The sequence below is a fragment of the Dermacentor andersoni genome, chromosome 1, assembly GCF_023375885.2.
Source record: "Dermacentor andersoni chromosome 1, qqDerAnde1_hic_scaffold, whole genome shotgun sequence".
In the NCBI taxonomy this organism is placed as follows: domain Eukaryota; kingdom Metazoa; phylum Arthropoda; class Arachnida; order Ixodida; family Ixodidae; genus Dermacentor; species Dermacentor andersoni.
The window spans coordinates 175906148-175928840 of NC_092814.1; the positions used below are offsets into that span (position 1 = coordinate 175906148).

General features: G+C 43.9%; 1 protein-coding gene across 2 annotated transcripts in view; it reads right to left on the bottom strand.

Moving 5' to 3' along the window:
* Positions 1 to 399: 399 nt before the first annotated feature.
* Positions 400 to 22693, bottom strand: part of fand (Pre-mRNA-splicing factor SYF1 fand) — a 127822-nt gene continuing 105528 nt past the window's right edge. For both annotated transcript variants that reach the window (XM_050195065.3, XM_050195064.3), the window contains 4 exons: positions 21373 to 21559; positions 14288 to 14396; positions 13797 to 13909; positions 400 to 531 (listed from right to left, as the gene is read on the bottom strand). In XM_050195065.3, coding sequence (XP_050051022.2) covers positions 473 to 531; positions 13797 to 13909; positions 14288 to 14396; positions 21373 to 21559 — 468 coding nt within the window. In that variant the 3' untranslated portion in view covers positions 400 to 472. The remainder of the gene's footprint in view (positions 532 to 13796; positions 13910 to 14287; positions 14397 to 21372; positions 21560 to 22693) is intronic.

Genomic DNA, 22693 nt, shown 5'->3' on the forward strand with positions numbered 1-22693 from the left:
TTCGCAGCAGTCCCGAAAGTTCCGAGGTGCACATCTCCTGCGCCGAGCAGCAGGTCGAAGACGAACTGCAAAATGTAGACTAACGGGCAATTTGTAAACTGCATGTCGACGGTGCCACCGTGACTTCTCACGTACAGTGTAGTTACTCAGTGCTGATTCAGGAACACCGTACACAATATAACGGTGCTTGCAGGCTCTTGTCTGCCAGGTCAGCGCAACACTGGCGCCATCTCTTGTAATATGCTGCAACTACACCAACTGCCACCGGAGCTTAGCTACACGGAGAAGCCGGATAACAGGAGACATGAGGGCCATACGGAAAAAACAGGGGTCGTGTGAAAGTCAAGCGTCCCCACAGTAAACAGCAAACAGAGCTACAAAGTTGAATAATAAATAGTGTGCACAAAGTAAAATTATTTTATTTTTGCTGACAGCTCTGATTAACTATAATTATTTGAAGTGAAGTAAGTGTCTATTTCTTAAGGTCACCAAAGACTTCCTCTGGAACGGATCTTTGTTCCACAGCTACCTCTGGAAAAGATCAAAAAGAAGAGAATTAGTAAAGAGAAATTTTTGATTTTTATGCATGCCACACACACACGCAAAAAAAAAGAAGGCAACTGCTTTTCAATACACCCCCTATCAAATATTGGCATACCCTCAGCAAGCACATGAAGGTTCTTCACATTTACACAGATGTGGGCATGTGACATCTCTCAATGACAGGAAATAAGCACTAGACTAATAGACCAATATAGGCCACAGTGAGTGAAGAATGGAAACGCTCAACATCCACCTGAATCCTGCAAAATTTGAGCTGTGAGCCACATCACAGCACAATTTTGCAGCTTCCAGAATTATGTATTGATCGTGAATTGTGACCCTACATTTATATTTCAGAGACCAGGTTGTAGTGCTGCCTGCATGATCCAGGTCTGTATGACAGATGTACAATGCAGCTACAGTAATAGCATGCTGCTTTGTTTATACTTGACAATGACAGTAATTCTGTTTATCACCAGAGGTGTGCAAATAGTAGATAGCAAATAGATTATATATATATGAATATTGAGTCGAATATCAGAAACTTTTCATGCTTACAAATTCTCTGCAAGAAAATCAGCTGCTGCACTTGCTCGAGGGTCTACTCTTATTGTAAAACAAGAATGTTAGCTATCAGTAATTTTAGTACTTGGGGATCAAGATGTACAACATGGCCCACTCTAATTAAAGGGTGCACCATGTTAGTATGCCAGCATTTATTATAGCACAGTTCTTACACGAAGGCCTGGGAATTATTTTTTAATAGAATGTTTGTTGCATAGAATCAAGTGTTTTTTGTCACTTGAAGCGGAAGTGATGAAGTTATGTAACTGAGACTACATGTATCAATTAGACCATACACTCTGTGCTTGCTGGATCACCACAAAACTTCCGTCGTCTATGAAGGCACCACCTACGTAGGGTAAGAGGTCACAAATACAGTCAGGCCTCGATGCAAACCAAAGAGCTATAGGTTGATTAGCATTAGGAACCCATGGAAAAACTACAAATGAAACGGTGCAAAAGGACATGTGCATCTTTCAAGGTTAGGGAAGCAGAAAGTAAAGTATCTTATGAGAAGAGACTGAGAAATATGGAGGACAGCAGATGGGCACCAAGGGTGTTCAAGTATTTGTATAGGCAAAATATGGATTCCCAGTGGCGAAAAATAACTGGAAAACAAACCACCAGGTATGAAGGCCACAGTACAGGATGATGAGCAAAACGAGAACAAGGTAAAAGTGGGAGCCAAAGTTTCGACAAGTGAACTTGTCTTTTTTAAGGTAACATATGCTTTCCTTGGCATATTATATATAGGTAGGGTTCTTCTAAATGGATGAGGGGGGTAATGCGGGTGGGCGAGCAACGACTGAGGGTGGGTTAGCAGCGAGGGAGTAGAATTGAAAATAATGAGGTGCTATTCGCACGGCCGGTGACACGGTCGTGTGGAAGTGGGCTGTGTGGCCGTGTGAACTGGCCGCCTGAAAAGCACCCCTTTATTTTCAATTCTACACCCTCACCGCTAACATACCCTCGGTCATTGCCTCGCCCACCCGCATTACCCCCTTTCCCCTTTAGAACCCTGCCTATATATTTACACGTGGACTTGTTTATCTTTTTGGGGTGAGCGCTTTTCACCGTCTAACAAATGTTATCGCTCAGCGCGGGACGCGCCTGCATGTACCGGAAGCTTCTGGATATTTATTGATGGTTCTATTTGCTGTCTGTTGTCACCGAACCTTGTGTAATCTGATTGCACGTACGTGCGATGCAAATGGTGTAGAACTTTCTAGAAGACACACGGGCACCTGCGACTACTCTGGAATGTTCAATGGCTCCCGTATAAAGGCGATGCGCTTGACCGGCAGATCAGATCACTGTGCTTTGAGTGTAACTTGCTTTTCTGGTCACAAGTTTGCCCAATAAAAGTTAGTTTCGTGATTCACAGATTTGCTGCTGTATTATTCATCATCACTACTGTGTGACAATATACTGTGCCAAGGAAAGCATATGTCGGTTTGAAAAAGACAAGTCCACTTGTTGAAACTTTGGCTCCAGATTTTTTTACCTTGTTCTCGTTTTGCTCATCGTCTTGAATTTCCATCTCCCACCTTCCCCATGCTTCCACAGTACAGCATGCGAGACAAAAAACAGAATTAAGCTTAAAGTTAGACAGGCACAATATGAGCAGGGATTAGAGAAGATAGAAAATAAAACAATAATGAAAGACTGCTAAATAGGAATAAAGGAGATCGAGAAGAACATTTTCTACCGTAACTCGAGGGGCAGTGCACTTCTTTTTAAAGCTAGGGCAGGATGCTTAAAAACACTATGTTATAAAAGATAAAAAAGCGTTTACCCAGGAAGATTTCCTTTGTATAGCAAAACGGAGTCAGTCTCCATGAAGCCTTAGGGTTTAAAGACAGTAATGAATGTGTAAACATTGGTGCAGAAAACATCAAGGGATGTTTGTATTGTTGGTGCACAGGCAGAAAAGAACCAGAGTGATGGCAAACAAAAATGTGTATATAGGCTCAAAGTTATGTAATCATGGATTTATTACATACATTGTAGAGTTTGAATGAAAACATTTTTATTTTTAACTATAGTAATGTTGCATATGAACTGAAAGGGGTCTTGAACCACCCCTCGGGCTTGGTGAAAAAACATAGCCTACAGATAGGATATGCTGCTGCGAACATCTCAGCCAAGTTTTGCAGTCGTGCGTGGCACATGGAGCTCACAAGAGGAGTACAAAGAAACCTTTCTCTCAAACGCTCTCTTTTCAACAGAAGCCTGCTCCTCATTTTTTTTCTGGACGCTTCATTTTGTAATATTAGGGGCAAGCTCCACCACTGGAAAAGCTGGCACCACTGTCGGCGTGACGTGGTATGAGGGATCACGCAGACACAGCGGCTGCGTCGGCTGCTTCGGAAGTGCCAAAGTGAGCTGAAAACGAAAGTTTAAAGTCCCACCTGTGCTGCTGTTCTGATTAATTGGTGAGGCTTTACCGCCTTGGGTGTCTGCTTGACAACATTTGAAAGTACTATAATAGGTAGTGGCTGCCTTTGGAGGCATGCAGCATGGTAGGCTGCTGCTCGGTGCTGCAGTGCCGGACGTACGCAACGTAGCCCAGTGTCAGCCTTGTTCACACGTAGCTGCAAGACAAGGAGCTGCGTGAAGCTTGGCTGGCGAAACTTCGAACTGGCAGACAGCCATCGGCTATAACTCGGGTATGCAGCAAGCAGAGACGCAAGGAAGATTTCTGCTATGGCGCCGGGAATGCGATGTTCGGTGAGTAGCAGCAAACGCACACTGAGACGCTCGCCCGCACCCGCTGCCCAGCTAATGTCATGACGGTTTGGTCTATGAACTTGTTGATGCTAGATACTGGCAAGTATGCTGGAACGGAAAGGGAACAGTAAGGGAACAGTAAGACGCACATTAAAAAAAGGCATGGCATATGGTCATGTTTGTGTTATGAATTAATGCACTGGATTACGAAAAAGAAGCAGAGGGAAATCACACGCTGCTGAGAAGACCGATAAACATACAGTGCGACGTAACTTGAGAAATAATACTGAAATGTCCAAGAATTTAGCAGACAAAAAGATTGAATCGTCGCGACGGCACATCACAGTCGCCGTAGGCGTCGAAGTCTTTATAATTAAATTATTTTTGAACAGTTCTGGATAGCGTCCACGCAACAATGGTTGCTAGTGTACTGTCATATGCTCAAGAGGGGAGAACTTTGGGCCAGTTGGTCCGACATGTTTAAAGAGGAAAAGAACCCTGACTTCAGACGGGACATCCTTTCCACTCCTTCGTCACGTCACGTCTGAAGTCGTGGTTCTTTTCCTCTTTAAACATGTCAAATGCTCATATGCTGTGTCCTAAAGCTCATGGCATGGTGCGAAAACGTGCTTACAGCGAAAGCGAAACATTGTGCGCGGACATGCATGCAGACGCGCAGTCAGTCGCAGCAAACTCATGCGATCGCTGCACTGAGGCTTCATTCTGTTATGCTCCATTTAGTTATACAGACAGCCCACTATAGGAACATAATTCACATAGTTTACTCTCAGCGTTTGCCTAACTTTCACGCCACGATGGATTCGGGAGACTCCCATCGTGGCGACCGCGCGCAGTGGCGTTCACTGTACGTATTTGGTAAAAAGATAGCGTCTGTAAACGATTCTGTGATTTCAGTTTGCCCAAGATTATTATATCGACAGCGAAAAGCTTCCCTCGTTTTACTTAAATAAATATCCAGGAAGGCTGCCGCATGGTGTTTTTATTTAGCGCCATAAAAGAAAACCATAAGGAGCGAGCCGCATGATCCCTCATACTACGCAAGGGAGGCGCTTCCGACAGATGGCAACTCCGCAAATCCTCGCCCCCAATAGCATATTGCCATACACAGTTGGTATTGGCCAATAGCTGACGTCAATCAAGAAGGCTGTTTGGATCAGTGCGCTTCTTCCTACTGTTACGGTGTATTGAGGCAGTTTAATAGACAGGCTGAAGTAAGCTAAAATCTGCTTTCAAATTTTGATTATAATTATGTATTTCCGAAAGAAGCCGGCTCGTCTGTTCATGCTTAGCCACAGACGCCTGCGTAGGAATTCAACTTTGGCCATCCTGCTTATCGGGTGTTGTAGCCGTCGGGTCTCACTAATTTCGACTGGTTTTTTGAAGGCTGTGCCCACATTTTTGAAGGTTGTGCGATCGTTTCCCACCTGCGGCAAGTTGTTTTTTCATCCTGTGGGATCGTACCCCACCTGCAGCAAGTAGTTTTTTTCATCCAATTTCATTTCCATTAATTTATCAGTTCTTTATTTAATTTACTAAGCACAAGTAATTTCCCTATGTTGTCCTTGGTGTCAGTGTTTGTCGGTTTCTTATGATATGACTAATAAAATATCGGGCCCCTCGGTTAACCTCCTTTCTTCTCCGTCATAACATAACGAGGGTCTCGAATCCGGCAACATTGATGCCTTCAGGTAGCATGCGTGGATTTATTGACCGGTTGGTTGCCTTCACCCAAAAAGATCACGTTCTCGTGATGCCTGCGGCAGAAAGGATGTTCCACGTCTGCCGCCAAGGTTTGTGAGTGGTGGCACTGGCTAACACTCCCAGGGTTCTACAAGAAAACAAATACCCAAGAAAGTGGACGGGGAAACGGCGCCGCGGTAGCTCAATTGGTAGAGCATCGCACGCGAAATGCGAGCGTTGTGGGATCACTCCCCACCTGCGGCAAGTTGTTTTTTCATCCACTTTCATTTCCATTAATTTATCGTTTCTTCATTTCATTTATTAAGCACAAGTAATTTCCCCTATGTTGTCCTTGGTGTTTGTTGGTTTCTTTATAGGTATCTTCCTGCTTTTATTGTGTAGAATTAAGGTGGCTGTGGAATTTCTTTAGATATTTTCCACCGTATTTACGTAAGCGGTCTGCACTCCTTGATTACGTAGTAGTTTTCGGTCCCTTTTTATATAAGCTTGTGTTTAGACAGTAAGCTTCGAACTATATGGATGAACAAGCATATCCGATATGATCTCCATAGCTTGCGGTGGCCAACAGCCTGATCTTCGCGCACACTTTCGGTGCATGCAGCTTTTGCTACCGTTCTTGTTACCGTCCTTTATCCGTGTTGCATATGGGAATTGTTTCAGTTGGTCCTGTTGACCTGGATGAACTTTGTACCAACGGGAAACCATGAACACTTGAAAGGCTTCCTGCATCAAGGGCACCCTCTTTGGTGCCACCTTTCCCCAAATAGTATTATTCGAACGTTCACTGTTTCAGTTGTATTCAAGTATTTTCTGTAGGATTCGAGGATCACAGCCTCAGAGTCTGGCATCAATTGAGGGTCACTCTCTTGCCTATGCCGCTGGTGCATTTTGTCAAAACCAAATATTGCAAAACCAGATGTCGGCTTTTCAAACATGTACAACATAGAGGCCCTGATGTCGATGCCATTACCACAGAAGACGTTGGCCTCTTGCATCAATTAGTGGGCTCCGCACGATGGTCAGTTTGCAGAGACCTGGGAAGCCTGGCCTTCACTGTGGTTACCATGCCTACAGAATCCGGTGGTCGTCGTTACCTTGAAGGGAGCTTCTTTGTTGATCCGTCACAGTCTATGTCGGGCCTCATCGCCATCTGGGCAATGCTGGTGGCATGTATTGTAAGCTTCATGAAGCCGATTTGTCGCAGGAAAGCAGGGGAGGCTCGAAGGTCGCTGCCTCCGCTAGCTGATCGTAACAGCTCTAGCACAAACTTATTTATAACCTAACCACCTGTTATGTAAGGCTGGACATAGCGTTCATCATAATTCGTCTTTGTCTTAGTCTGCATTTTTTGAAAGCCGATGAAGCCCAGTTAGTTATGATGGAGTTGGTTGGTCTGTGTTTAGTGTGGAGAAGCCTTCAGTGGCCCATCTTCTCTGCTGCCACCTTGCTGTTGGATGGCAAGTGACATTACAAAAATAATTTTCTTACTGTAATCACTGCAGGTTATTCTGGTGGTTCTATTCAACCTCTCCTCCTCTCTCAAAACAACTTGATATGTTTATTGGCATCCCTTTTAAATGGGGTGGGGAAAAATAGTCCCCTAGCCTGCTTGATTTACCATCAGATTTTGCTACATCTATTGCTATCTAGTATTTTGCCTATCCGATCTCAATTTTAACTTCCATATTTAAAACCTCCATCAGTATACTGTACCAATATCTACACTTGCAATGACTACGGTTCTAACAATCCCTTCCCTGCTTTTCTGCTACCAATACTCTGATCGTCTCTTACTTATCTCCACTTTTCACCAGCCAATCCTTCCACCTTCTTTGAATCCCACCACGCCCGGTAGGTAGACTCCCTCGGGTGCATATCTTGGCATTCCATTACGATGTGCCGAGTTGTTTCAGGGCTGTTTTTGCAGCAGACACATGCTTCATCCTGTGATGCATATTTGCTCCAGTACGATTTTGCCCTCCAGCAGCCAGCTTGGGCCTCAAATAGCCAGGCACTTCAGGAGATCATACAGATTTTCCCTCCCGATTTCTGCCCATTCTTGTAAATCTCCATGGTCTTTCTTGTTTCCATTCTTTGTGTCCAATCTAACATCTTTGTTTCTCTCACGTTCTTACCCTGTACTTGGCTGCCAACTTTCTTGACCTCTTCCTCCATTCCACGTCCACGCTTTTGAGGTACAACTATTCGTGCACTTTAGCCGGCCATTTCTTTTCATCCATGTTGCTTAGTCTTTCTTCAAAACTAATCTTGCTCTCCACTTCTCTGACTTCAAAAGAAGCCCCACCCATGTCACCTTGCACTGCCTCATTTGTGGTTTCATCCTGGGACCCCAAAGCCAGTTGGCCTACCGCCCTCTGGTTAATCATCAACGTTGACAAGATTTCTGATTTTATAGCACAGAATTGCATTTGTTAATGTTACCGCTGGAACCATTACACTTTTCCAAATGCCTTGCACCACCTCATATTTATTGTAGCCACAAAGTCCTCTATGTTTCATTATTGCTACATTCCACTTCCCTTTCACTTTTAGATTATCTTGGTGGACATTTGAGTAGGTACTTCCTTCGCTTATGTAGAAACCCAGTTGGATATGACTTCTTGTTGGATTGATACCGCATCATTACTTGCCTCTTCATAAAAGATAATAATTCCAGATTTCTCTGTGCTAAACTTAAGGCCTAGATTTGCTGCTGTGTTAGCACTGATATTCGCAAGTCTCTGTAAATCCCTTGCATTGTTTGCTAGTAGCACTATGTTGTCCGCATACATCAGCCCAGGGACCTTGTGTTGCATATTTTGCCCATTACAGATGTAAGATAGATCAAAACCCAATTCACTGTTTTCCAGTCGTTTTTCTATGCCCTTAACATTAAGTGTGAACAATAATGGAGACAGAGGACAGCCTTGCTTCAGTGCTTGGTGAAATTCTACTACTTCATTGCACCTCCGGCCTTCCAATACAATGTCTACTTGGTTGTCCCTATATACTTCCCTCAACAGCTCCACGAAATCGTCGTCTTTGCCCTCATGTTTGAGAATATCCCATAGCGATTTCCTGTCTACGTTGTCACAAGCTCCCTTAATATTTAGAAATACTATCCATAATGGTCTATTCTAACCTATTGAAATTTCTATGGATTGCGTTAGTACAAATGCAATAGAACCTCCTGCATATATTTAGGAAAAAGAAAAGTGAAAAAAAAAAATAATACATACTAACCGAGAAAATGTGTTCGGAAGTCCCTAAAAAAATTGATAGACTAAACTGTAGTTGACATCTACGTAATGCGAAGCATAGCGCAAATCGTTACAGCACGAGACGAGATGAGACGCTGATACGAGCCGACCTGTTGGGGCTCGAGCGACCCGAGACATGTTATTTTGACGGCTTCAGGACACTTACATTTGCACTCCTCGAATTCGGCCTGAGTCAGCAGCTTCTTTGAGTGGGGCATTTTGGCAGGAAGTTTTGACGTGCCCACTCAGCGCGAATTGTTGTGGCACAAGACATGGACAGACAAGCGTGTCAAGCTACTAGGACTCAAATAACCCGAGATGCTTATTGTAATTTTGCTATTGCATAGTGTTATAAGACTGGGAGGGAAGTATAACTGTAATTGAGCTAATGGGCAACACCGAAATACAATGCCTACAATGCCACCAGAGCGATACATGACGCCCCTTTGCGCGGCCTGCAACAGGGAATGGCGGCGTGTTTGGGTTACCGCCTATTAAAGATTAAAAGCGTGCAGTATGCTTTTAACGGCATTACGGCAACATGCACAGTGAAACAGATGAGTGAAGATGCTTATCGCAATACTGTTGATGGCGATAACTGTGAATACGGTGTGCGACGACCCAGGAAGATATTTGCTGGTACTGGAAGAAGTAACTTGCTGCGCTCCAGCATTTTCACGTAAGAAGGACAGGTGAGTATTGCGGGAAAGCTACTGTGGGCAGCTACTTTTCTCGATCGTGCGCACCTCGTGGCTTTTTTTTGTTTACATGGGATCTAGTGGCCGGAAAACGTATCATATGATCGCAGTATGGCGATCTACTGAGCGTTGATGCTGAAAGATTGTGTTTTCCAGGAACATATGAACTGTTAAAAACTAACCGTAACTCTATTGGGTCATTTTTTTGTGTTCTTGATTGCGAACAACGTTAGCACTGGGAAACCGTACGTGACGGGATCATATCAACAAAGTTCTACTGTATTTTATCCTCTAAGCGTTGGCCTAGTCTCAAACCATTCTGTAGTTTCCCCAGTATGAGTGCTGTTGTATGCATTCCCATGAAGATGAAGCTGGAAAAAATTGTTGCTTTTCCTCTTATGTAATAAAAACAAATGACAAAATGAGCTTACAAATATGCAGTTGTGGCCAATTGTGTAGTATAGACCGTTTACAGGTTCGATTGCGGAGCACAAAAGAGACGGTGCTGCCAGTTCCGATGCCATACAATGCCTTACGAGTGCAGCCAAGTGCCTGAATCGCCGTAAAAGAAGAATGGGCTTGTGCTGATTCTACAGAGTGGATATGATACCGTATTACACATATGAAATAAAGTGTGGCTTGGTAAACCTAAAAAGTATCGTCTGGCACTATGCGATATCAACATATCCTGCAGTACCATTAAGAAGAAATGCGAGTTTGCGTGCCATGCAGACAATGCCTTTTAGTAAATAAATGACTGTCTATTATATCCGAATGAGTATTTTTACAAATTAGGCTACTGAGTCTTTTTAAAGAAATGACGTTTAGCTTTAATATGAATGTGATATGAACAGCTAAGAGCATGACTGAGTGAACACTTGAGTGTCCTTTTGCACACTTTTGATGTCACCACACTGTCGTGCTGCTTAAAGGGTACCAGGCCCCATTGCAAGGTTTAGTTATGGACTGAATGAACACCATATTAGCTTTATTTTACTGAAATAATTTTTAAAGTCAGTTTATTATTTGAGGAGGTAGAAGAAATCGAATGCCCCGTTACCATACCACCAGGAGGCAAGCGCAACTGCCAACAGAGACAGTCTCTCCCTCTGCCTCGAGTAGCATCCACAAGTGAAGTTCCTTCCCTGCATTCTCCCATATAATGGAGCTGAGGGACTGCATCAGCTTCATATGACGAACCCCACCTTCTTCTTTTCTTTTTTTCTTCCAGTTTTGTTGAGCGGTGCATTTCCAGTGGCACCAATGCACGTTCTGCATTGGACGATTTACTGATTTACCTATGTAATGTGTCATGGTGAGCGACGTTGATAGTACTGCAATTTACGTCACGGCATTTATGCATGTTACCTTGAGTCTATGGCTGGAAGCAGCACTTCCTTGAAAAGGGAAGACGTGTGATATTTGGTTTGAAATTTCAACTGTTTTAGCAGCAATGTATTACTTTGGTGACATGATTGTCAGTGAATAAAGTATGCGCTGTGCTTGTCTGTTTAAAATGACCCAACCTGGTGAGGGGTCCTTGAATGAAAATTTCACGTTTGGTAGTGCCAATTTTATTCACTGGAGGAGATAACCAGTCAGGCAGGGTTTGTACAGAACATTCGACTCAAAATACAAGGACAATTCAAAGATTTCAAGGCCAAATTTCAAGAAGGGGGAAATAAACCTTATTTGTTCACATACACTGGAAAATAGTGAAGTCTCATTCTTAGCTGCAGCTAAGCAGTTGCTGAGTATGACACATACTTTGAGCTCTTGAAGTGGGTTTCCAAACTTGACTTTCCCATTGTAATGGTGTCAGTCAGCTATTAGTGTCCGGCTTCAGTCAATACTCATCACATTAAAGCCAACTGGCAGAAACTTACTTCACGCCAGGCATTTCTAGAGCCTAGGGCTCTCATATCGAACCATGATGGCTGCAGTGTGAACCAACTAGCAAAACAACAAAAATAGAGGTACAGCTTAGTCGCTTGATCTGGCTTTGTCTAGCTCCACGATGGCAATGATAATTTAAATGAGCCTGTTGTTGGCTGAGGACATGCCACATTGCATCGCTTAGCGACATTCTGGAAAGGACAATATCTAGAATGTTTTCCCGATAAACAGTGTCCATGGCAGAGCCTCGGACAAAGTTTGTTGCTTTGAATGTTGAAAAGTCACCCCCAACCACAGTTTTCAAGAAATTCAAGGAGCACATTTATATCCAAAGAGTTTTAAGGGCCTTTGAATCTCTTTTTTCAAATTCAAAAGTTTTAAAGGAGGTGTATGAATCTTTCAGTCAAGGCTTGTACGTATGCATAATCTCAGTGGATGGTGCATGCAGTCATGATGATAAAACAAGATCATCTCCTGCTTAAACACATTTTTCTATAGTGCGGCAAGCACAGGGATTACCTAAAAGGATGTTGCTTCACTGCAAAGTTTCTTCCGGGCATGTAAAGCAAAACAAGATGTCCTTAACCGACTGCAGTTTCACTGAAGCGCAAAACACCAAGGTACTGTGGGTGCAAAATTCAAGTGCTTTATCCTTTTTTATCCAAATGACTAACCCGGTGACAGATAAGCAAATATAATAGCATAGCTAAGTATATGCATTCATGTGTACATGTATATATAGCTCTGACTTGTCACTGCTTAGATATCTCCAAAGGCTGTCATTCTTTTGCATGTTCGAAAGAACCGATGGCTATGGGAGGCAGTAAAAAGAGCAGATACATTTTTAATGGCACTGAAAACAATGTTATGAACAAATTGCTGACACATAACAACTGTCACGACAGATTACATAGTATTAACGCGGTAAGTGCTATCTACTGCTTTGTGTAAATTATTTCAAGCACTAACATACTGTTTGCACTTTCCTGCATTTATTAAGCATGTCATCCTTTACTGAGAAGGGAAGCCAGAAGGCCCTCAATGGTGGTGTGCAGTGACGTGTTCAAAAATGGCAGCATCCTTGCAGCGGCACTGTCAAAGGCCTCTAGCATATCAGCATATTGTTAAAATAATTTAGATAGCATGTCTAAATCGTTAACTATACCAAAAATTTATTCCTGCACCATCTGCACTTTGAACCATATTATCTGAGCACAGCACACCTTACCGTATTAACTCGATTCTAACGCGCCCTCGATTGTAATGCGCACCCATTTTTTGTAAAAAAAAAAAAAAAAAAGAGAGAGAGGAGAAAAGAAGAAAAAGGAAAGAAAAAAAGAAAATGCCCTTGATTGTAACGCGCACGCGTTTGCCGTGACCTAAAGAAAAAAAAGTATTTTACAGTACCACGCACCTCATTATTTCATACAGAAATACAACTTTCTCTCATTTGGAAAAACAAAGATTTACTCCCAATGCACTAAAGTTGCGATAAATAACAAAAGTCGCAGTTTTGCACGAAAGGCAAAGCATCGATTATGATAGCAAATTAGTAGACAGCTATACAAAAAGTAAGGATAGTAGTTTTATTGGCCGTATAAACTTTTAAATGTTCGCTTATAACTAAATCAACAAGTATGGTGTCGTGCGCACACAAGCATGAACACGTATAACTTAATGACTGCAGAAACTCTTTAAACGCTGGAGTGAGGTAGCAGGAGTGGGGGAACTGACCTTTGTGCGGCCTCTCGCTTTGACACAAACTAAGCGACGAGAACACAGCGCGGTGCGCCTAGATGCGTAGACTAGTTCTTGCCTCCATCACAAATCGCTTTCAAGATAGGGGCCGCGTGGCTGCGCCGTACGTAGCAGAAGCTGATGTAGAACGCCTCTCCTATATGCGCCAGTCCCGCATGCAAGTTTCGGGAACTCCGAACGCCCGTGACGCGGCCCGATTTCCATCCGTCTCCACACAAGATCGCTTTCCTTTTAATTGCAGCATCATGATGGACTCTGCATGTCTTTGCAGTCGGCACTTCCATGCTGATAGAGCAAACGCAGAAAACGGGTAGACAGACGGTGAACCAACCTAAGCCAAAGGAAGCATTGCCTAAGCACATGTACTACAGCGCATGGAGAAGCCAAAGGAAGCATTGCCCAAGCACATGTACTACAGCGCATGGAGAAAGCTACGGCAGCTAGGCTTGAAGCACGTACGACGCGGCCATGTTGAAATGCCGATGGCGATATGGTAACGCAGATTTAGGGTTGTACTCGATTCTAACATGCATGCAATTTTTGGACCTGTTTTATCGGAAAAAAAGTGCATGTTAGATTCGAGTAAATACGGTAATTGCAGCCTAAATGCCAAAACTAAACTCACCTTGAACTTGTTGGTCATCATCGGAGCTGTCTTCATCATCTATGCTGATTTCATCAGGGTTTGTAGTGCGGCTCCACTCTGCTAGACTCTGCTCATCCTCTGTGGTCCCACCCCTTAAGAAACAAACAATTACTTTGATGTATACAAGACAGTTTTGCCCATTTTTGAAACATTAAAGACTTTCGGAGCATTTTAATTAACATGCACCAACCAAATCGAAGTACACTGTTCCTGTGTCAGACTGGAAGCTGATACTCTCAAATAAATGTGCTACATAGGTGACAGAGGGCTTGGTGAAGAAAAAGTTAGGCACCTAGACAGATATAATGAAAATGCTAAAGTCTATGACTATTCAAAGCTGTGTTCTTAAACACCTCATGCACCCGGTATTGTCCTTGCGTTTTTTGTGCATTAGTCGGCTAACATTTAATACCAACAAGACACCTTTTCAAGTAGTTATACCGGAGCTGTGACAACTTGGAGATCCTTACCTGACAAAAAGGATGTCCTTGCCAGGCATCCTTGGAGTGTCTTTCTTTGCCTCATCAGCCAACAACTTAGCAGCTGCTTCCAATTGCTGCATCGAGTCTTTTGGAGCCTCTGCGAGAGTTTTGTCAACAAATACATTTTTTATCCTTACTCACCTTCACATAAAGTGCACATTTAGAAGCCTGCAGAGTGTTGTCTGGTTCAAACAAATTGGCAAGTGCTTCTGCTTTTTGTTGTTGTTTTGTTTCAATGCCACAACGTTTGACAATGGAGGACGTTGTAGCGAAAGGCTATACACTAATTGTGACCACCCTGATCGTTGAAACAGTGTTTTTAATCAATCTCAAATGCAGTGGAACCACTAAGGGGGGAGCAAGGGGTGGGGTGGAGGGAGACTGCCCCTAGATGCAGCACTCGGAGGAGTGCAGCTGGCAGTGAAAAAGGGGGGGGGGGGGGGGGAATGAAATGACAGTGAACTGACAAAGAATTATTTGTGAAAGAAGTGAAAAGGTGCCGGGAACCTTTCGCTGAGTGGAACAGTGGCCCTATGCATCGACTATACAGAAAACAAAAATGGAATGGAAATTTGTAGAAGGGTGCCCTTAGCAAAGCTGAATGACTTAGGGTGCTTTAGAACATGGAGTTAAAATGGATTATACATTAGACACGTTGCCCTGGAGACGTACATAAAATGTTTTGTAGATACAGCCAGGTAGCACTTGGAACTTCTATAGAAATACTTTCCTACCGTAGCCGACTGCACTAGCAGGTAGTGCGAGATTAGCACAAATTTGTGCTTAATTTTCTGACGAAAGCTCCTTCGAATACCACACATTCTATTGAGGCTGCAGTGCTGTCTTCGAGTCGAGAAAATGAACCAATTGTGTACTGGTTCATCATTAATGAAGCGTTATGCGACGCGAAGTGCTGCAAGTTCTGCTGGCACCGACGTCATCAAGCGAGATGTCTTGAACTTGATAGTGGTGGCTTTTGCTGGAGTGACAACAGCTGCGGTAGCACTGTTCGGCAGGAAGGCGCCGTCAGTGTATATGTGTGTGTAATTCTGGTACTTCTTATATATTAGGAGTAACATAAGCTGTTACAGAGCCAGAGATGGTATATCTGTGTTTTTCCTGACTTAGGACACGAAGTCATTTTTCAGTGGCTACCAAGTCACCGTGGTATTACTGGCAACGAACGTGCCGATCAAGCTGCTCGTTTAGCACACGTACAAGACAACTGCCTATTAATCCCGCTGTCTAGGACAGATGCTGCAAGGATGCTCTGCATACTTGCACGCCAATGCACTACATTCACTTGCATCGGATCCAACCCTGGATCCAACCTTAAGCCTTCTACTTTCACCAAGACTTCCTCATAAGAGATGCGAGCCTTTTGTGTAGGCCATGGCTCGACATCACATTTACAATGCCTATGTGTTATGTATAGGAATGGTTGACATTGCAGCCTGTGGCTATTGCGGCCAAGAGGAAACAATACATCATGTTCTGTGCCAGTGCCTGTAGTACAGCATGCCAAGGCAATTGCTTTCGGTCGTACTACACCAGTAGGATAGCCAGCCTCTGTTGGAAGCAAGAATTTTACAACATCAATGTGACTCAACATGGCATCAGAAGGCCATGCAAGCACTACTGTGCTTATTCAGATCAAGCGGCCTGTGTTAACACCTCTTACTGGAATGCCCTTCCTGTTAATATTTTTTTCCTCATTATTTCTATCTGTCTTTCCTTTCTTTCCAACCCCTATTTCTCTCACCCCAATGCAGGGTAGCAAAGCGGAAACTCACTCCCTGCTTTTCCTCTCTCTCTGTCTCTCTACAGAGACTGCATTCTTTTTTGCCTAGTTGCCTACTGTTTCTGGCTCGTCAACATTTTTCTGCCCTTTCAAGTTTCCTCCTTCCAAGGTGCTTCTTTCAACTTCACTAAAAGAATGCGTATAATCTACTCTTGTATATACCTACGCGGCTATGTATGCAATGTGCACCGCATGTGGCTTTGCATACACTATGCAGACACATATTGCTACAGGTCTTTCAACATACTCAAAGTTTGAGTGTATGAGATGAATCAGAAGTGTCTCCTGTGAAGACAAAATGTCAAGAGGCAGGCATCCAGCTTCTGCTACTGTTCCTAAGTGGGACAACTCCTTTGGACGGCCAAGACATACTCGAAGACAGGAGTCGGATGGCCAAGACATACTCGAAGACAGTTGTTTCGCACTGTCTCAAGTTTTCTCTTGTGTGTGGGAGACAATGTGTACAAGAATATTTCTAGAACCAGAGCTACACAGAGCTTGGGCATGCTGTTGGAAGAATATTTATCTTGATTCCTGTTCAGGTTTCGTCAATTATGCCATATATCCCTAGAATCGGTAAAAAAATGCTTCAAGCAGCAACCCATCAAACTGCTCTGAAATATATGCAGCTGTGACACATATTTTCACATATGGCTTTACAACTCAAGTTGCTCATTGTGCGAACTTTTTGTGCCCTCTACAGGACAGTGATTTTCGTTTCATCTTGAGCGAGCAACATCACCTATGTCAGCTGGGCTATATGGCATTAAGGAGGCCCTTATGCATGTACTACAGTAAAACCTCGTTAATTCAAAATACCGGATAATTCGAAGGTTTTCTGAGGTCCAGTATTTTCCAATGTAAATTTGACCGGACAATTCGAACCGGCGGCCTAGGCCAATCCGGTTAATTCGAAGATTTGGGGTGCTATGTGGCAATTCCCAGTCCCCATTTCACCGCAAACCCGACGAAACGACGGCCATTCAGAGCCACGAGGCGACGCCACATAGTAATCGCGATTATTTATAGACGAAGCACCCGACCCGTAGTACTGCTGGCACAAAAAGCAGTCCACGGTACAGCCCGCACACTGCCAAAACGCAGGCCTGCAGTGGAGAAGACGTGCTTCACTGCAACGCAGAGGGCATACCGGTTCACGTGTTCTCGTCCCGCACTCCGCACGCTCCTCGCAGTCGCAGCGGTCGCAGCATCAGCGCGTGTTTTGTGCCGCTACCACTGGCTGCCGTTCACCCATTCTCTCTCCGCACCTGCGGTGACGTGTGTGCACGCAACGCCGGTCTGAGCCGTTTCTTTGTGTGCGGTGGTTAGGGGTGTTGCAGCTAGTGTGGCATTCTTTTTTTCTTTTTTTTTCTGAACTGTGCAGTTTAACGCTACAGCAGAAGTTCTGCTTGATCCAAGAAGCGGGTAAGAACACGTGTTCCAAGACCGGGTTGGCTGAAAGGCACAGCGTGCCCCTCTCGACGTTGTCCACAATATTGAAGAACAAGTCGAAGGTGCTGGAGGCCTACAGCAAGACATATTCTTCGAAGCGGTCACGAGTACGGGCTCCCACGTACCAAGATGTGGAATCAGCTTTACTTCGCTGGCTGCAGAAAGCAAACACAGCCCACCTTCCCGTCAATGGAACGATACTGCGGGAGAAGGCCAACGACTTGGCTCTACAACTTGGGCACGAAGAGTTCAAGTGTAGCAATGGATGGTTCAGCCGTTTTAAAGAGCCCAATAATTTGACTTTCATAGCCGTCTGTGGCAAGAGTGACAGCGCAAACGAGAGCGGCAGCGCAAACGAGAGTGCCGTCGACGACTCCAAGAAACACACGTTGGCTCCGTTGCTTAGCGAGTACAGTGCAGATGATGTGTACAACCTTGACAAGGCAGCCCTTTTTTTCAATATGGTGCCCACAAAAACGTTCGCAGCAAAGGACACCGCGGAAAAGGGTTGAAAGCAGGGCAAGGAAAGAATTACCGTTCCGTTCAGCGCGAACATGTGCGGTAAACACAAGCTGCCGCTACTCGTAGTTGGAAAGAGTGGGAAGCCTCGCTGCTTTAAAAATGCACGGCTGCTGCCAAGGGATGAGCTTATCTACAGGCACAACAAGAAAGCCTGGGTCACAGGCACAATATTTTAAGGTTACTTTCGACAGCTTGACCGCAAGTTCCTGGTCACAAGCAGGAATGTATGCTTCGTTGTTGATAATTGCCCAGCGCATGGTGACATCCCACACCCGATCACCCGCCATCCCAACTGCCGCCGCGCACTTCTCTCCATGAGAGATGCATGCCAGCCTCGTGCGAAATCTCTCCCATCATCCTTCCACCTCTCCGAACATGAATGGGCTGCGCCCATAGCTCTGTGCTGCGCCACCCTTCGAAACACGAATGGACACCGCCAACTGCACTGACAATGCTGCCGGCGCTGCTCCCAGATTGCTCGCTGCCCCTCACAGTTGGGTTCTTTATTCTACGGCCCTCATTCTGTGCAATTCTGCTAACAGATTAAGTCGCTCATGCTTGTATTTGTTCGTTGCATCGAAGTTGTTCCTGGCCACATTGTTTCTCAGCCTCGTTTGACTTGCCACCGAAACAGAAGATGGCTGATCTGCCAGCCGATCATCAGCAATGCACGACGTTGCCAGTGAAAAGAAAGCGCACTGCCATAGATTTGGAAATGAAATGTTTCTGACTGACAAGATGATTGTCGCGAATGTGCTGCATCGGATAGTGACAGAGACAGCCACGACGGCTGCGCTGACGCGGTAGGGCAGGCTGCCTAAACATTGTCCCCACGGGAGGTCCTGTACTTCAGTCCCTCATGGGCTTGTTTTTGCGAGGGACCTCCCGCTTCACTATGTAGAGCACCTGGATGCCTTGGAGAAGGATATCGGCAAGCTTCATGTAAAGCAAGCAAGGCTGATGGACATGCGGTTTTCTCGTGCAAGCCAGTGGGATTAAAAATTAAATTATGGGGTTTTACGTGCCAAAACCACTTTCTGATTATGAGGCACGCCATAGTGGAGGACTCCGGAAATTTCGACCACCTGGGGTTCTTTAACGTGCACCTAAATCTAATTACGCGGGTGTTTTCGCATTTTGCCCCCATCGAAATGCGGCCGCCGTGGCCGGGATTTGTTCCCGCGACCTTGTGCTCAGCAGCCTAATACCATAGCCACTGAGCAACCACTGCGGGTGCAAGCCAGTGGGAAGTACGTGGTGAGATGCTTGTGGTGATCACGTCCTAGCATTTCCTCTGCATTTCTCAAGCTCAGATGCTGCCATGGCAACCTTCCCACATTTTTTAAAAGGGGTCTTTTGGGGCCACCAAAGCAATGCCTCGGCGGAGCTTGTATGTCACCTGCCACCCGTGACCCCTTTCGCAGTTGTTATAGCAGTGCCATTCTTGAATGCCGGCAGCCGTGGCTTGTTAACAACGCGATCGGAGAGTGCAGGAAGCAGAGTTAAACAGTTAAAAAAGTCAACACAATCAGAAGCCGGATGGAGAAAGGTAGTGGGGAGAACTGGCCTCCCAGCCTTTGCAGTTTTCTTGGAACAGCTACGCCATCTCCTATATTGATTTTTTTTTCATGCAACCCGGTTATAACAATTACCGGTTTCAACAATGGAATTTTCGTGGAACTTGAATGTTGTTATAAGTGGGTTCGACCGTATTAGAAAAATATTCGAAAAATATTCACATTTACGAATACTGACTATTTCATTCAAGGACAAAATTTGATAGGACACTAGTAATCGATTCATCATTAAAAAGTTTCGAATATTTGCACAGCCCTAAACATAACACACTTCTAAATATAATTACTTCAACATTCATGCTCCCCTTCCACTACTTGAAAACAGATAAGCTCTTAAAGTGCAGCAAGAACTACAATTACAGTTTTGTTCAGAGACAGTCAAAGAAAACATGTTTCACTTTCAGCACCCTTGTTTTATCCGAGGAAACAGCAAACATGAACCATGTGAAAACAGAGCCTTTAAGAAAAACACAAGGGCACAAAAATCATAACTTATCCACTTTTACTTTCTTTTTTATGGAAAGTGTTACAAGAGGTTGCAAGAGTTCTGGGGTCATACGCTATAAGTGGTTCACTTGTTGGTTGTTTGCTTGCTCAGACACAATTACATGGCTCCTGGATTGCTTGTGCAGGATTTGCCTGGCTGCTGTCACATGTGTGCAAGCCAAGCCAACCGTTTCTGAAGCAATTGCTTGCAGTATATGGCCTTTAGGCAGGCACTACCTGTCGTTTTGTAACTTAAGTATACAACAAACGTACCTTGTTACTTGAGGTGAAAATAAACAAATTCTATTAATTAAAAAAATCTTATTTGCCTTCACAATGTTATGGATTTTTCTGAAAAGCTGCGTCACAGATGTACGATATCTTGGACAAATTCACACTGTGAAAACTTGGTCCCAATAAAGCATGTTCCCCAACACATTACTGTGTTGGTCAACACCTGTTGGCCAAACATTTTGTCAAACTGTACAAAGAGCAACAAAAATGCTGCCTTAGAGCGACAGCTTTCAGCAATGAAAATTATTGTTTTATCAGAGTACCATGTGTAGTACTCTTCTTTACATTTTTCTGCCATGCACACCTCATGGTATGTGGCTTCAGTATATCTTCCCTGTAGTTTCCATTTCACTGTTCAACTTGCAGTTCACAGCTGCTAAGGAATATCTACCACATCTCACACCATTTTTCCATGTGACACTAACACAAGAAACAAGATCTCAATTCAGCATCCACAAGATCTGGCACAGTCTCAAAGTTTTTGTCAAGTAACACAATACTGCAAAAAAGTGTGCCCCACTTCTCACCTCGGCAAAGCTACCTGTGTCATGCCTGCTCAACGTATTACCCCCCTCACACCCCCACTATCAGCAACAACCACTCCATTCCCTGTCATGACATGCGTATCACCAGCTATGCAACTAGACAGACTTAAAGTCACGACTTGGGCATAAACTAAGCACATATTTATTGATACACAATTTATTATGAAAACAGGATAAGATAAAGTGAAAGTGTCAAACCACAATATGCTAAATACACTAGTATTACATGGGGTGTGCTCCATGTAATGCTAGCATATTTCGGTCAGATTCTCACAATTTAACAAGCAAGAGAGTATAACTAGCAAAACAGCAGCAACATTCTGCTGTGAAGAAAGTGAAGGCATAATGTAAAAAGACAAAAGCATCAAATGCAAATAGGACTCTAACGTCACTCACCTTCAGTGCCTGCTGCAGCTGCTGCTTCCCTGGCAGTTGCACTCAGCATTTGAGCTGTCATAAAGTTGACCTGGGTGTTATACATGGCCTGTACGCTGCGCTTAATGCGCAGCATCTCCCTCATGGTGTCCTCATTTCCATGATGCACTTCAAACTCCTTCCATGTGTTCCAGAAGTCAGCTGTTGTCTGTGTGCCAAAAATGCACTGAAGCTGTGTTACATGCCCATTACAAAAGCCAGCATTCAACTAACATTCAGTCAGGAAGCATGTTAGGTGAATTAAAGAACATCTTATTCACAAAACATTCATGCAAAAAAAATCTAAAGCTGCCTTACTGCAGGACTGCACTTGATGAAATGAATAGTTAACCTACTTCTATAACAGGCATATGAGGACCAAGGAATTTCTTTAAACGGTTACTGAAGGCAAACACAAAATCGAGTTAGACCAGCAAATTACAATTTTATTTCATGGTGGCAAATCTATTCTTTTTGTGGCAATGTATAATTTATTAGTACAGAAAATTAAGTCCAAACTTTCTGGATATCACACCGATGCCACTAACATCACTGTGATGCAAGAAATATTGCAATATTTTCGTGAATTGAGATCTTATTTTGTGAAGAAAAGTTTACTGCCAGAATGACATGTTTCTTCTCAAATGTAATTCCTTTTCAATAATTAGTCAAACTATGAGCGACATAAGTGACGGTGCCTGTGTTTTCCTCACTCTGTTCTTGCTGGGTGTTTTCAACCTGACTGCACTTTCTGAACTAGAGTGGAGCATTTTCATCCTCAATTTGACATCACGCAGGGGCCAGTTTTGCACAAGTTCTTATTTCTAAAGCACCCACTATTTCAGAAAGTGAAGGCCATGCAGTTGTCATGCAAGCCATTTGTAGCTGATGACATTGCATAGTGCTCATTGATCAGTGGTGTAGGAACAGAACTACATCTCTTTTGTGATTAAAAGGTCAGTCCAGCTGGTATAAGGAGATAAGTTAAAGTTAGTAGCCTGGAGTGTGCTAGGAGTTAGGAGTGTGCTCAATTTTATTTATTCAGAAGCATTTCTTGTGTGACAAATTATTCCCCAACACATAACATGCGCTGCCATCACATCATTTCCCCTGTGTTGTACAGTGCTAATTACAGTGATTGCAAAATGGAAATAGGCTACGTATCCCTTTATCAGACTTAACCACTCACAGCAAAGGCTAAAGGATCAAAGGCTAAAGTTCATTCATTTCTGCATCATTTTCCCTGATCTACATGAGCCAATAAGTAGATAGGGGTTTTGTCCAGGATTGCTTGTGCAATGCT